Source organism: Taurulus bubalis (assembly GCF_910589615.1).
Source record: "Taurulus bubalis genome assembly, chromosome: 21".
In the NCBI taxonomy this organism is placed as follows: Eukaryota; Metazoa; Chordata; class Actinopteri; order Perciformes; family Cottidae; genus Taurulus; species Taurulus bubalis.
Genome location: NC_136609.1, coordinates 5,538,901 through 5,555,643, shown reverse-complemented (window position 1 = coordinate 5,555,643; position 16,743 = coordinate 5,538,901). Strand labels below are relative to the sequence as shown.

The following is a 16,743-nucleotide window of genomic DNA, read 5'->3' as shown; positions in this document are numbered from 1 at the left end:
CAATATCATAAAAAATTAAAAAAACATTTTTAATGTCCTGAAATCTGAAATGCCCTTTATAAACTTCACCAATAAAGTGTGTCTCTCACTGTTCATTCTATTGTTCCCTTGATGACAAAACTAACTTTGGTGACTAAACAGGGGCGAAAATAATCATTTCTGCCTCGCTCGTTCTTTTTTTTGTCCATCAGCAGATTTAGAATCTCAATTTGTTGACATCAACATTTCGACAGAATGAGCAGCAAAATCAAATATTGCTGCTCCTGAGTCACATTTTCTGGCCTTGCTCACACACATACACACACACGCACATGCGATCGCACACACACACACACACACACACACACACACACACACACACACACACACTGACACGCACGTCTTTGTTTGTCACACAGACGCAGTAAGATGTCTCACCTTTTCCCACACACTCGGTAGTGTTTACACACACACACTCACGCTGCACCATATGTTCCCATCAGTGGGGGTGTGGATGGACATTATAACAGGGGTTTCACCAGCCAGGGAAAAGGAGTCTTCCTCTCTTACGTCCTCTTTTCTTTTGTATCCTTATCGTGTCACACTCGTTTATTACTGCACTTTTTTTTTCTTTGCCTCTTTCAAAGTTTTCTTCTCGCTTTCTCCTTCTTCTCTTCGATCTCTCTGTTGTCCGCTCATCCCTCAATTGACTTCTTCCTGCAGTCTGCTTCTTCTTTAACTCTGGTGTTTTTTTTGGTCATATTTCGTCATCTGTTCTCTCTCTCTGATTCCTTTTTCTGTCCAAACCTGAACCAAATTTGGGGAGAGCTGTTTATTTATAACACACCTCAACCCGTGCACCATGTTGAATCTAATTGTGTTTCACCTTGACTGATTTATCTTTGGAAATAGAGGAAATGTAGATGAAAGTTAAATCATTTACATGTATATAATGTTACATGTGGGTTTACAAGTACTTTGTCATCCCAGTAATGGTGGTTTGTTCAGCTCCTTTATTTTTTGATAGCTTGGCAGAACTCGGGTGGTAAATGGTAAATGGCTTGTATTAGTCTAGCCTATTCCTGACCACTAAAAGTGTCAGGGGCCATCATTCAAGGTGCCACCTGCACATCAGGACCAAACTCTTTCACACCCATTCATACAACCTTCAGGGGCAATTCGAAACCACCCACCCTAAGCAGCCACCTAAGGATCATGTATTGTCATATTGCAACACAGGGATGCCCAACAAAATGCAATTGTATTCCATTTACAACACAAGACAAAAAACAGAAACCCCCCCAAAAAATACTTGTGGTCTTGGAGTACATTTATTTTAAATGTGCATCAGGAGGAATAGAAACAGCAGCAACATCAGACCGACACCTAACTGGGTTATCTTAAGTGGACTTTCTCTCTCTTGATACGATCAGTTTCTCTGAACTTCTTACATGGATGAGTTTGGTTGAAGTTGGTTGAAAGCCCGGTGCTTCTCATACTTATGCCAGAGGTTGCCACAGACCAAGTGTCTGTATTTGATGTTATAAGTGAGAACAGGTTGACTTGATATCTTCCTCACATTTTCTTCCAACCTGAGAAGATGAACCACCACCAAGCAAGTTCTAGATTTTCAAAATAAAACGAGTGCTGGCCCCTGTGAGTGGCAGTTGGTGGACATGTTTTAATAAAAGAGGTTAAAGGTGTTTCTCTCTCACCGTAGTAGCGCATTGATGTTTTTCATCAACATCTCTCGGCCGTCACTTCGTCCCTTCCCCGATTTCTTTCCTCCCTCTTCCTCCAGCTCTGTGACTGCAGATGACGGGCATCAGCTCCACATTTCGGAGCTTGTAACTGTATTGTATTCCTGGACAGCTGCAGACACACACACACACACACACACACACACACACACACACACACACACACACACACACACACACACACACACACACGCATACATGCAACTATCACAATCGCCCAGCCCATCTGTGCCTGAGAGCTGAAGAAAAAGGGTCTGGAATACATCTGTGGCGGACTTATTTTACTCAGAATGACTGAAGCGTTTGTCTGTCTGTGTGCAGCACAGACACAATGCATGTAAGTCAATGTAATGTTTCTCTAAAGTGATGACAACGTGTGTGTGTGTGTGTGTGTGTTTGTGTTTGTGTGTGTGTGCGCGTGCGCGGCACTGACAAAAAACTTTGACTGTGAGAATGCTTGTGTGTGTGGTGCTAATTGACATTGAGGGCTTGTCATGCACCTCACTTTCCAATCATCTTTATCTCTCGCTGTCGCTTCCTGGTTCCCTCTTTCTCTTCCCTTTTCTTGTCACTCTGTCTTTCTCTCTTCATCTGTTTCCACCCTCCCCGTCTTATCTCTCAGTAATGACCCCCATCTGATTGGATTTGGTCTCAGATTCCTTCCGTGGCTAACGGCCGCGACCGTTGCCAGGCAGCTGGTGTCAAAACAGCGGCAAACATGGCTGTTGCGCCGGGGCCACGCCGACAACGGAGACGGATCACTCGTTTGGCCTAGCGGGGCTTCTTTGCTTACACTTTCACTGAGCTCCATTAGGACGGCTGACAGGCCCGCGGGACCGGCCTCCATGATGGATGAGACCATTGCCATGAATTTGTCCATCTGACACACACAGTGCCAGTCTATTAGACATACATTTAAGGATGATAAGTACAGGTTCTGCATAATCTCCAGGCAGATGTGTGACCCATAAATGACATTTAGCGTCAGCCTCGGCTCTTTGTCGTTCTCCACCGAGAACACGGTAGCGCTACGGAAAGGCTGGCATGCTAGCAGCTGAGATTAGACATGATTTACAGCATATTGCATAATATGGAGAAGATTTAATAACGGGGTGCTTGAGTGTGAAATACCACAGGACGAGTTGTCATAATGACAAAGATTTAAGAGCTGTGAGATGAAATAAATCAAGTGCATCGCGGCTGCCTTTGCAGAGAGATAAAGAAGCATCACCCCTTTGTGTGATGTCAGAGTCATTTGCATAGCAGAAGAGGATTACATTCGCTGTTTGAGAAACTGCAGCTAATATGTGGAGATTTGTACTTTCATTTTCAGTGTGACAAAACGTTATAGGTAGTGTTGGTGATGTTCTTCAAAAACATTCCTTGTTATGTTTATCAGAATTTCCTTTTCATCCTGACAGCTGTCACAGGAGAGTAAAAGGCCGTCCCATCATTTAATGTCATTTCATTTGTCCCAAATAAAAGGACATGAAATGATTGGGCCTACATGTCCGAATACGTGAACTTTTTGCACATCATCAGAGTTTTCACAAGCTGCTAGCTTGAGTACTCATAAACCATGTTTATGTTCATTATAAATAATTTTTGGGGAAGTGTCTTTGGAGTGTTGCTACATTTGGAGCTAGTGTGAGCTACTTGGATTTTTGGAGGGTTTGTTTGTTGGATCATTTTTGAAATCTTGCTAGTTTCTCAACATGAACCAACCCGAGCTTCAACAATAATCACAAGTAGCTGTATAAAATAAGGTTTGCTGCACTTAGTTAAACTAGACGTTTGCTCTTGAAAACATTTCCTTTGTAAAAACTTGCTTGGAAATGGGAACATGAACATGCATTTAGCAAAATTCACTTCATTGCCAGTTTGTTATTTTTGTTCTTCCTACAAAGCCTTGTTACGTTACACTTTAAAGGTCATCACTTATATGAAGACATGTAGTCGTTTACAAGAAGCAGGAAGTGTTATGCCATGGATTCAATGAGTTGGGCTTTAAAATATACGTGAGCCCCTGTTTTTCAGCTTTTACATTTTCAAAAAGTTTGTAGAATTAGCTGTGAGCGTGTCCTGTTTGCTGTGCCATCAGGTTTTTTACTCTTACAGAGGAGTGGACTTCTTTTAGTCAACAGGTGAACCGACACAAGGACAGACAATAACTAGGCCATACTTTGAGAGTTTTATGGCTCCATTTAAAAAAAACGCGTCTGAAACACAAGAGGCTGCCAGCTTCTCTGGGGACCTCATTTCTTCACTCCCGGCTGAAGTTTAACATGAAAGCGTCAAACTGTAATTCCACTCAGGTCTATTAACGGTGAAGCTGAGAAACCTGTGTCCACGGCAAATAGGCCTTCCTGTCCAAGATCAGTTCAAGAAAATATTGAGCAGACTTTTACCGTGTCCTTGCTTTATCTAACTTTTGATGAGCTAAAACTAGAAGGTTATTTAACTTTTGCACTTTTGGTAAGCCATCTGCCACATGAGCATCTGCTAAATGTCTTGGAATGTGAATAGAACTTAATGACTGAAATTGAAAATGCATTTATGGATTTGCATTCGCTTCCTTGGGAGAGTGCTCCCGTGGTCCTTTTTCACTTTGAAAGCAAAAACTATTAAGGACGACTAAAAGATGCACCTGCTGATGAAGTGTTAAAACTTCAATCATTTCATTTGTTTCTGACTTTTTTATTTTCTGGCAACAAGGAACAGGGAAGATTGGATGTGCTGTGGGCTTTGGCAATGATCAGCGCAATAGATTTACACTTTAACCACGTCTACGCCTTGCAGAAAACATCTGCATCCATATTTCATGACTTGGAGCTTTTTGAGGTTAGAGATACGATATTTCTCCTCCTGGTCTTTGTTTTTCCGATCGTTTCCCCAGCCTCTGTAGTTTTGCGTGCTGACAGGCTCCAGCTGGTTCCCATGACGCATCAAAACAAGCTTCCAGTCTTGTTTGCACACCATTAGCTGAGAAACTGGTGGGTTAATAGTCCCATGTAGGATCAAACTCCCCCTTCCATCTAGTTTCACTGGACTCCATTAGCCGGACTAATGAGTGAGTGCACACCGCTCCGCACTTCCTCTTCCTCCCTTTCCTTTATTTCTGTTGTTTGTCAAGTGCTTCGGGTTCGGCAGATGTTAGGTGTGCCGCTGGTCTGGGCGACTCTTTCCTGCTGTCTGACCGTCTAGTTAACTGTGAGGTTGTGTTGCCAGCGCAGCTTCTCTCTCAGTGGCACACGTGGGAATGGTTTTCTCAGGGGAACAGAGAAACGGTGTATTTTAAGATCAATTGAAGAGTTTTTTTCCAGAAAAGTATGAAGCCTAGCAGATGTCTGGAGAAATCTTTTAATGAATCCCACCATCACAAAAGTAATTTGTGCCCTCAAATTACAAAAAACTGACTCTATACGACATAAAGGCAGACAGATCAAGTGGAAAAATGAATTTAGCTCAATTATCTCATCTCAAGGCTGAAGGGTAGGATGGCTGTGGGAAAACCTCAAGAACCCAACACAACTGGGATTTCAAAGTTTCTTTTGGAGCAAAAAACATTCAAAGCTTTAAAAAAAAGTCCTGAAATTGATTACTTGGCTAAACGTTTCTTAGACGGATCAGTTTTATCTACTGTTTGTCCATTGCTTTGCCACAGTCGTTGATCTGGGAGCCAATGTTCAGTCAGCAGGTTAGAGTCCTGCTGGAAAGGACTTCCTTTTTCTGTAATTATTTTCCTCACACTCACTCCTCTTTTTTACAAAGAAACCACCTGAGGCCATTTTAACGAACTTGTTTTGCTACTAGGAATCCTCCGAAATGATGCAACTAAGAGTCTGTTTGAAGAGCTTTTCACAAAACAGCTGAGAGACACTTTTACTGAGGACGCTGAAAGGATAAACATCATTAATTGTTTGGTCTCTCAAGCAACAGAAAATAGTGAAAATCATAATAATTTTTCTTAAGCCCTTTGTAACATCTTCAGATGACTTTTTTTGCTGACCAACAATCCAAAACCCTAAATGTATGTAATTTACTTTAATGTATGTAATTTATAATTTTGCTTGTTGAATGACGTCCTTGGTTAATGGGTTATAAAACAGTCACTATGTATTTATCTGTTCCGCTTCTAAATTCACTTGGAGCTGTTTTACCTTTGTGATTTAATTTAATATGAAACCAAAAACAAAAAAGGGACAGTTTTTTTGGTGCAATTTTTGTTATCGGTCGTAGAGATGTCTGCCTCTTCACTATAATGGGTCTATATGGCACTCAGCCCCTCCTTATCTGAGCTGTAGCGGGGAGCGAGCTAAGTGGTGCTCAGGCACAGCTGGAGACTCCATTGCGCTACTTGTTGTGCTACTTGTTACTCACATTTAAAGGTGTTTCTCCAGTTTGCTGTCGCATAGATATTTTCCTAGTTCTGCCTCAGACGGATCCTCCAACTTCATTTCTCCCTTTTTTCCTCTGTCCTGTCAGTTCTCCTTTGTTGTCTTTTCTATACTTTCTCTAATAATGTCCTTTCTCCCTGTAGTCTTTTCTCTCTCCTTTTATTTAGGCCCATTCTATTCTCTCATGGGATTTCATTTCATTCTTCCCTTCTGCTTACCTCTGCACTGGATTTCCTCCTCTTCTTTCTGGCGCCCCTCTAAACCCAAGACGAAGCTGTTAATGTTGTCTTTAATGAGATGCATGTGCATGCATCATGACTGTGTGAAGCCACTGCAGGTTTCAGTGGCAGAACGGCGGTTTAAATGGACTATTGATCGTGCCTCCCTCTCCGTCAGCATTTAACTGCTTCCTGCCCTCCCCTGTCGTTCTCACACACTCCTTCACTTTCAAACCAACACATTCTCACTCCAAACTCGTCAAACCCCAACGCTTGGCCCTCAGCCTCAAACTATCACGCTCACGGTTCCCCTCTAGTGTCAGTTTTAAATGCTTTAGTTCTGCTATTTGCATGTACAGTATATTTTCAGTATATTATAATAAAGAGTTCACAGGAAACGTATACAGTTTAGCATACATAGTCTTTTCAAAATAAACTTCCTACATATTTAAATAGTTTAAATAGCTTACTTGCCGGTTAGGTTAGGTCAAGGAAGTTAACAAGAGTTAGTTACAGTAAATCAACGTTGACTTGGTTTCACACGGGACACAAAAAGTGGTCTACTGGGTGAAAGTCCTGTGTTGGTTTTATCCAGAACACCTCACTATGCAGAGTTTCTCGCTCTTTCACGTAAATTGCTCTGACCATTTAATATTAACGGCAATATATGGCTTGTTGATATAGAGAAAATCAAATATTGCAATATTTTTTTTATCAAATTAAATGACAATATTTTAAGGTCCACTACCAATGCAACATGCACACGCAGAAGAACTTTGCACTCACATTTGCATTGTGGGAATACAGTGAGACACATACATTGTACACTGATGTGAATGGATCACCTGCTTTAGATAAGCTTGTGTGCTGAATGCTTCTATTTCATTCATGCACCGCCGCTCAGCATCAGCATGCCACTGTGTGTGTGTGTGTGTGTGTGTGTGTGTGTGTGTGTGTGTGTGTGTGTGTGTGTGTGTGTGTGTCCGTCCGGCGTCTCACCACAGTGCTGCTCAACATGGGACCTTTTAATTAAAGGAGAAGTTTCATTATCAGCTCCATTAGTCAATGCCTGGCTGGTGTCAACACACACACACACACACACACACACACACACACACACACACACACACACACACACACACACACACGCCTAACGAGTACTGTTAGCTTGGCTGGTGTAATATCTAACCTGATGTTCTGTTTCACGATGAGAGTGTAATTTATTATCGGTAGTAATGGGAAGTGACCCTATTTCTAGCCAAATGAGAGAGGCGGGGGAGAAGTGTTATTATAAGTCATCATGCTCCCATTTGCATTGTAATGCATGTCATAGGCCACGCTGCAATGCTCTACAGAGGGAAACACACGGTACAGTGGATGGTATTGTGCTGCTATATAGGCATCTACAGTGGTATTGTTTCAAGGGGGAATTGTCATTCAAGGTCTCATTGAATGTATTCCTTCTATGGTTTATTGTGGTCAAGTTAAAACACATTTTTCAATGTAAATATCATCAAAATAAAGCTTCCAGATGTTCACCTTTTTACTTTAATGAAAGATCACATGCTCTACAGTCACGGTGGAGAAAAGAAATAATCTGCGACCGGCTTTTTGAAACCTTTTGAAAACTAATGGAACTGGAAAATGCCGCCAGGTTGTAACAGCAGAGCTGTTTTTCTTTGTGCCTGAGAAAGCTGACATTTCAGAGAGAAGACTTTGAAAGCTTTCGGCAAACTCTGGTTCTCAGAGGCATGAAAAGTACTGGTGTTTTCTCACTGATGGCAGACCAACGTTAATGTTTGCATTTTCCGTGTCAAGTGGATTGTGCCATTCCAGAATGAACAAGACTACGTTACACTAAGAAAAACTACTTTCTTTTTTGGTGTTTCTCAATGTTGTATTTGTAAGTCGTATTGACCAATCCTGTTTGAGCAGGCTTTGCATGCAGGGAAACCCAATCAGCTATCGACTGACGACGATTTAGCTTTTTTATTATCTTAGAATTAGTCTTTAGGCAAAATATTGTCAGACTGATAGCTGATGGGTTCAGAGTGTTCTGAGGTTATATTAGTAAATTGTATCTTTCCATTCGTGACGTCTCCAATACACCGCCCTTTTTAGCCATGCTAGCCGTGTAGATTGTAATAACTTTGGTGATCCTCATGACTTTTCATATAAGTCATAATTTTATTTTCTCCAATACTTTGGTTTATTTTACAAATACAGTAAATACCTGTTGAACTAATATATTCCCATCAACCTCAGCCTTTCTTTTTTAAAGCTTTTTAGCAAATGTAAGCATAAAACCTGCTAAAGTAAAATGGTTGACATTATACTTGCTAAACATTACCCTGTTAGCCTTCTCACTGCACGCATATTTACAGGTTTAGCATTTAGCTCAGTACAGCACTTCCTCACAGAGAGCTTTCATGGTTGTACACACTTGCAAATGCAGACCTTACATACTTCCAGTTATAACATCCAAAATGAGAAGTTACTCTTAATGTTAATGCATTCATTGTCATTCAGTTCATTCTTTTACTTTAGCGCGTCAGCATGTGAAAAATGCTAACATGCAAAGTACAGTGGAGGATGAAGGAAATGTCTTTGACTGAAAGAAAGTGTTCCTGGTACAAATGGTTATTATCAGATAATTCTGCAGTGCAGCCAATCATTTGGTAACACTTTATATGAAGGTACACGTAATCCCTCTTAACTCGTTCCTCATTGCTCATAATCATAGACTGTATGAAGTTGACGTAGTCGCCGTGGCATTGCCCATTATTTGTGAACTGCCATTTTGAAGCCCTGAGTTTTGGCTAATAGAGAGAATGCAAGTTCAAGACACTCTTCAGAACCAGAGGTTGCCGCCTGCTCATAACTAATTCACCAGTAGTTTGACATGTATTACATGTACACCCGAGTGGGTAGAATGAGAGGTTACCCATTCTAAGTTGTCTCCTCTTCACACAACTATTGCAAACAACAAACCCTATTCTACATTGATGGGTTCCACCTTGAAAGGAAAATGGGGGGGGGGTTCTATATTAAGATACACAGGTTGTATTGCTGTTCAGTTGTAGGAGAATAAAGTCCGCACAGGTAGAAATATCTCCTTTATTAATGCACCAGATTTTTAAAATGTATCAATACAAATATATTTTCAAGACTTTTTTCATCGTAAGTGTTACCAATACTTCATATAATGGGTTTAATTCCAAATGACAAAATGGATACAAAGTAGAGACCTACTCTAAAATGACAAATCAAAACCCATTCAGGGAACTCTGGGTCAATGAGTCACTTATTTCAGACGAGATCCACCATATTTACTCCTTTCAGATAACAATGGGTTGGTTGATTGGCAGCAAATGGCTACACGACTGAGATCACAATAATGCTTTTCAAATTGAAGAGAGGTGCTGTTCCACGAGGGCAACAAGGGGCGCAGACTCACTCCAGTTTGTCGTCTGACGCGTCGGTGAAGGCCTGCAAGTGGCCCGCTGATTGATATGATGAGGATGCCATTAGCCCTGAGCAAAATATGAGGAGCCTCTTATGCTGAGCACCACTCACCACACCCCACACACACACACACACACACACACACACACACACACACACACACACACACACACACACACACACACACTGTGTGTGTTGAGAGAGATACAGATGCTTGTATTTAGATTGTCAACCAGTCAGTCAGAAAATTGGAGTCTGGTATGCCCGGTTCTTTATCAAAGTGTACTGCAAGTGCATCTTTTTCATGTGTTTTCTTTTTTTACTCGCTGCCATTCATCTGACACACACACACCATTTTTTACTGTACCTGTGGCATGTACAGGTCTTTTTTCCTGACTGTGTTTCTTTTCTTCTGGCAGATGAAAGAGAAGACGTTCAGAAGAAGACTTTCACAAAATGGGTAAACTCACAGTTGGCTAAGGTAAGACAGCTTCCGCCTTACTTTCCATTGTCCACTTCATCCACAATGTCTTCTATTCCCTCTCTGCACTTGCAAGAGTCTCAAACTAGATCGCTTCATATCGTCGTAGTCTTGAATATTATGAACACACAAATGAAACAATCTGTCGGAGCTTTCATCGCTGGCTCCTTGGAGCCTCTTTGTCTCTGTCTCTTGGTTTTAATGGCTGAGGCTCACTGCTTTGATAATGGTGTCTCAATGGAAGAGGTCTTCATGTATGTTATGAGATATTCTTCATGTGGGAGTACTACCCATGCAGGGAAAAGCATCTTCTCCTAATTCCATTTAGAAAGGTTCCTATACCTTTGTTTTCTCTCCCAATATTAATCCCTACACCTTAACCTGAGAATCGGCCCAGTACTGCACCCTAATGCCGCGTCCACCGCGGCAGTTTACTCGCGTGATTGAAACGAGGGTGTTCACACCAAACGCGAAAAATCGCGGCGCGAAGGGGGCGTGGCTTAGCTTCGTTGCTTGTCTCTGTGAGAGAGACAAGCCCTCATATTTGGGTTCATAACATCACCCGTAGCCGCACACGGCTCGGTGAATTTCACCGACTCCTCCAGGAACTGCGTCTCGCGTATCTCCGTAAAACGATACAGATTATGCCATCCACCATGGAAATAACCACTAGTTCTGCTTTATACTTTTTGTGTCAATTCCACATATGTCGGAACATCAAACTCCATGGTGTCTGGGTTCCTAATATTATCCGTAGTCCCACAACAGCGTCTCAATGAAGCCGCTGTCAGCGCTGATTCTGGCGGAGCAACAGCAGTTTCATTCAGAAACGGCAGGACGGCGGTGATGACGGGCGCAGCTTCTCAACGCTGATTGGCTGCCGCAACTTTGCGTCATGCGATTTCTCCGCCAGAGTTGGGAGAATTCAACTCACGCAAATTCGCGTCGCGTCCTTCGCTTTGTTCGCCCCAGGTCAAACATTCTGTTCACGCCGCCTCAAACGTATCCATCTCGCCGCGGCGCGAATAAATCGTCAATTCGCGTTGCCGGTGTGAACACGGCATTAGAGACCCACATAAACCCACATGTCTTTTTTAGGACAGAGACCAAGAATCTTAGGGTAAACGATAAATACATTTAAAAAGTATTTTCTAGCCAGATTTTCTTTAAAATTGTTATGTTGTTGCTGTTTAAATTCATCCCGATGAAACTTTTGGAAAAGTGCATCGGAGTGTCCTGCTTGTTTTGTTGTTTGTCATGTTTTTACAATAGCGAATGGGCTTAAACTGCTTTTCGTTGTTCAACCCTGTGTTATACAATGACAATAAATCATCCTTGAATCCTTAAATGATATAAAAACAAGATATTGGATCTTGTTTTGGATGTTGCAAAGACCCATGTACGCGCTGATACCCAATCCAGCATTTTATACTGTATCTGAGACATTTCCTAGACAGGTATCAGAATATCTCTACTTCAATACCTCCGTCTGTCTGAAAAGTATTTTCTCCTATTTTCAGAAGAAAACAAACAGGAGGACAATCTATTTTTATAAATTTACGCTGGCAGTATCTTCCACCTGCTTTCATCTGGGGCTGTTTTCTGTTCCTTCCTCCGAGTCGTGGACAATTTCAGAGGCATTTCCTTTTACGGCTGTGATTCACTCACACGCGCACACACACGCACACACACGCACACACACACACACACACTGGAGGGGGACACAACACAACACACACACACACACACATACACACACACACACACACACGCACACACACACACACACACACACACACACACACACACACACACACACACACACACACACACACACACACACTCTATTCCCGCCATGTCCATTCTCTCTGGAGAATGGGTTTGGTGAAGCTAGGATAAAGGGAGAGTGATGCACATTTTTCAGGTTTCCCTTTTTCTTGTGATTGTACATGCTTTATTTGGGATTGTTTCCAGAAAATATGTATTTTTTGTAGTTTTTCTTTTGTGTTGGTTGATTGTTGTCTCTGGCCCTTTGTTGTCCTGTACTCAGTACCACACACACACACACACACACACACACACACACACACACACACACACACACACACACACACACACACACACACACACACACACTTGTTCTGAATTTCATTCTAATTACATTTTGGTGTTTATTTGCGGTGTGTGGGTACTTTGTGCGTGCCAACACATCACTTTTATTCTCATTTTCTAAGTTGATTACAAAAGGGCTAGGGATGTGCCGTTGCCATGGCGATGAAGACTTAGATGTGCGTGTGTGTGTGTGTGTGTGTGTGCATACAGTATGTGTGGGTGCTCGCTTGTGTGAGTAAAGCTATTGGAACACAGTCTGATCTGAGCCAGGTAATTAAAACTAGGAGAGGGACAGACGGGGTCTTCTTTCCCCTTTTCCTGTCCTCTCCTACTTTTTGCCTTCTTCTTCTCCCATCTTTCCTTACTTTCCTCTCCTTCTCTTCTATTGCCTTTTGCTTTGGGTTCTTTGCCTTCATTCCTCTCTCCTCCACTCCACTCCTCCAGGCGGCAACCTCCGTGAAGTCGATGCAGAAGTGTCTTAAAACGTGCATTCTCTTGACTGACCATCAGGGGACGCCTCCTCTGGTTGTATAGAAGTCTATCAGGAAAGAACTCTTCTGCTCTCTTGATTTATTCCCTCAGTAAACATTGTTAACATGAGTTTATGGCTCAATCTCTAGTTTCAAGTCTTCTTCAAGACTTCTTCTGCCACTACCAGAGATGGATACCACGTCTCTATGTTGCTTCTCCGTATTCTGAATATGGTCACTTGGGTTCTATGGTCACTTGGGTTCTTTGCCTTCATTCCCGCTATTCTGGAGGAGACTCCAGGCAGCAACCTCCGATGAAGCCGATGTGGAAGTGTCTTAAAACGTGCATTCTCTCGACTGACCATCAAGGGGACACCTCCTCTGGTTGTATAAGGCGAGAGCAAAACCACTGGATTCGAGGCTTCATAACGGCAGTCCATAAAACCAATGGGTGATGTCGCGATGACTATGTCCACTTCTTATATACCGTCTATGCACGTCTCCTATCCCTTTCCTGTCCTTTCCTCATCCCCTCTTTTCCTTTCCTTTCTTCTCTTTCCTTCCCACCCTGCCAGATCCCCTCTCACCTTAAGTAAAAGAAAGAGGGAGGGAGTAAATTTGGAGGTGGGAGGCCAGGAGACAGATAGAAAGAGGGGGATAGATAGGCAGGAGAGGAGGAGAGAGATATCCCCTCATCCATCCAAACTCAGTGGAGCATAATGAGTACCCTATCCTAGATAGATGAGACTCTCTCTCACACACACACACACACACGCGTGCACACACACACACACACACACACACACACACACACACACACACACACACACACACACACACACACACACACACACACACCTCAGTGGAGCAAGAGGTTGTGAGACAGCAGATGGGAGAGAAAGTAAGATTATAAGGGGAGAGATATTGAGAGGTGAGAGGAAAGGAGACGAAGGATGAAGGGAGCAGTGTGGACAAGCAATGAAAAATGAGTGAGATGGAAACCAAAGTTCAGGCAGGGACAGGAGTGGAGGTCGAGCAAGTTATGGCAGGAGGTGGAAAGTATGGTTTACGGCGGGCGTGAGAAATGTCTGGCAGTGAAGCAGCATCGTGTCTGATTTGAGTGTGATTTTCTACTCAGCAAACCATAAAAAGAGGCGCTTCAGGAATACGGGGATCTGTCATCAGGGCAGGACACTGAGCTTTTATTTTTCTTGTTTACCAACTACAGCTGGTACTTGATTCATCTTCAGTTCAGACAACACATTCTATCTCCCAACTTGCCATGTACAAATATCAAAACACTCGGACATGGCTCTCAGCTTCAAACTATGATGCTCCAAGTTCCCCTCTAGCGTCAGTTTTGGACAATTTGCACTTGTTTTCAAAATAAAATTAAAATAAATTACTTTTTAATATATCTTCGCCACAGTCCTGTGTCCGTGGGAATTGATGTTGACTTAGCCTGATATGCTACTTTAGTAGCTTGACGGAGTGCTTCATGTCCTTTACTCTCGTAGCTGTCCATGCTGGATCGGTCCACGTTGATTTAAAAAGCAAGCATGGAAAGTAAAATACGGCGTTAGCACGACTGCATCCAGCAGCTAGCTTAGCCAAACCTTCCTGTTGTAGCTCAGCCGTCTGCACAGAAGTTCAAGCTGCTCCCTTTCACTGCAGTCTGTTGTTTTATGGTGAGGTCCGGTTGATCTGGGACCAGGTGTTTTACCTGTAGTTTCTCCGCCAAAGGTCTTCTCTCAAACGGGTGTTGGAGGAGAGATTATACCGAGTTAGCATTTGGTTTTCTTTGAAGAGTAGTGCTCGCACTCGCTGCTGTCATGTTGTTATCATGGGTGGCGCGCACCTCGTCTGCCCTGAGGAGACAGAGACACGGGAACGCGCAGCCTGGGGCGAGATGAGAATAGCCCCTACGGAAGTCTTTTTTAGGGCGCTGATTGGATGAATTTTATGTCACTCATTTATTTCTTTAATCAGTCATTGGCTAAACTGCTTATTATATCCGTCTTTCTAGGGCCAAATCGAAATATTATTATTTTTTTTTTTTTTTGGTGGCTCAAGGTGGGTGGGGCGAGGCCCTGTGGCCCTCTATTGGTCAGCCGCAACTGATCAATAGTAATGTTACACTACAGTCACTATATTTAAACTCAATAATATCTTAAACCAATCTATAATGAAAATAAAAAATAAAATAGCATTCCTGAGTGACAAATTAATCTACCTCAAATAGCAAGGAACCAAGGCAGCACAGTGTTAATTTCACAACCTGGCTGTCACTGTGTGCTCAGGTCCTCCAAAACTGCAGAATAGCTCTGATAAGAGAGGGAACAGGAGAAGACGATTCAGCTGAGGAACAAAAAAGAAAAGAAGAGGCGACGCTTGTATGCTGTTGATACAAGCTTAAATTTGTCCAAGAAGACCTTTACTCATAATTACACAGTCCTCAGTATTATTGTTATTTTGGACCATCACTCAGTTATATTATATGTCTTCACTGCACTAGTTTTGTTTCACATCATCTTTGTTAAATGTTGGCATTTTAGGAAGTTAAAATGTAACCACTGTAAAGTTAAGTGTTGGCCTATTGGTTTAGCTTATATTTAGTTCAAAAGAAAGAGCAATCAGACAAGAGTTCATAGTAAATTCAATAGAAACCATCTTGTAGCTGCAATGCCACATCAGGCCAGGGGCATAAAATGACCAGGGGCCAGTTGGACAATGTCTATTATAAAACTCAACCTTCATTTTGATCTCAACTACACACCTGAAAGGTTTCATGACTGCACCTTGCACGGTTGCGAGGTCAACAAATCAGTCCACAGACGCAAAGATTCAAAAGGGGAAAACAATGGTAAAAAGATTTGAGCATGATGTTCCTCTTGAGGAACTCCTTGCAGTTAACTAGAGGAACTTTACAAACTGTGTGAAAGTACCACTCTTATGTCTGTACGTTACATATGAAGCTCGAGCCATCAGCTGGTTAAGCTCAGCATAAAAACTACAAACATAGACTGGATCTGTTCAAGGATCCAATTACCAATACTTCTAAATGTCACCAGTCAACAGGTTATACCTAATTTGTTGTATCTTTACAAAAAAAAGTGCAGTCACAGTTTATCGTAGTACATAAACAAATTTAATGAATGAGGATACAGCCATACATCCTTTTTGTAGTCTTTTGTAGTCTCTTTTTTCTGCGAGGCTCTGACTGCACATAATTTCTTCTGGGATTTCTGACCCCGTCAATGAAGAGCTGAGTGATCGTTTCCCAAGTCAGAACTAATCTAAACCTGATGTAGAGCAGTGTGGGAGAAGTAAGACTGAATGGGCTGCTTGTTCTGTCTACTAGAGAGCTTCATAACTTGCGATGTGCATACTGTAGACTTAAAGGTCATTGGATGAGGAGATGTAGGCTTTCTAATTGGCAGCTGTTACAACCTATTAGAAGTCATTTTCACTGGCTCACTGCTGACAAATTGCACAAATTGCTGTTTCAGTGATGCATAAGTAGTTTTAATTTATTTAAACCCCACAAACAATAATTAGGTTTATGAAGTGGTTGACTTGATTTTAACCATGGGAGTGCTTCTGTGGTTTGATGCTTGAAGAAGTAGGAAACAAAACCAGGCATGCAAATGTGTCAGAAAAACACTGTTTTATTTGTAACAGAGTATTTCTGCACTCTGGTATTACACTTAATAAAAAGTAAAAAGTACTTCTTCTCTGAAACAGTGGCAAATGTGACTATGGTGGGCCGCCACAGTCTCTGTAATGAATGGAAAATACTGACCTAGATGTTGCAATCAATGGGACGAGAGAGAAAACAACAGGAGCCCTTATCGTCATAAC

General features: G+C 42.1%; 1 protein-coding gene across 1 annotated transcript in view; it reads left to right on the top strand.

Moving 5' to 3' along the window:
- The window catches only part of dmd (dystrophin), a gene marked incomplete at its 5' end in the record, with an annotated part of 308,870 nt that overhangs the window by 64,081 nt on the left and 228,046 nt on the right, over positions 1-16,743 (top strand). The window contains one exon of the mRNA XM_079236662.1: positions 10,239-10,300. Coding sequence (XP_079092788.1) covers positions 10,239-10,300 — 62 coding nt within the window. The remainder of the gene's footprint in view (positions 1-10,238; positions 10,301-16,743) is intronic.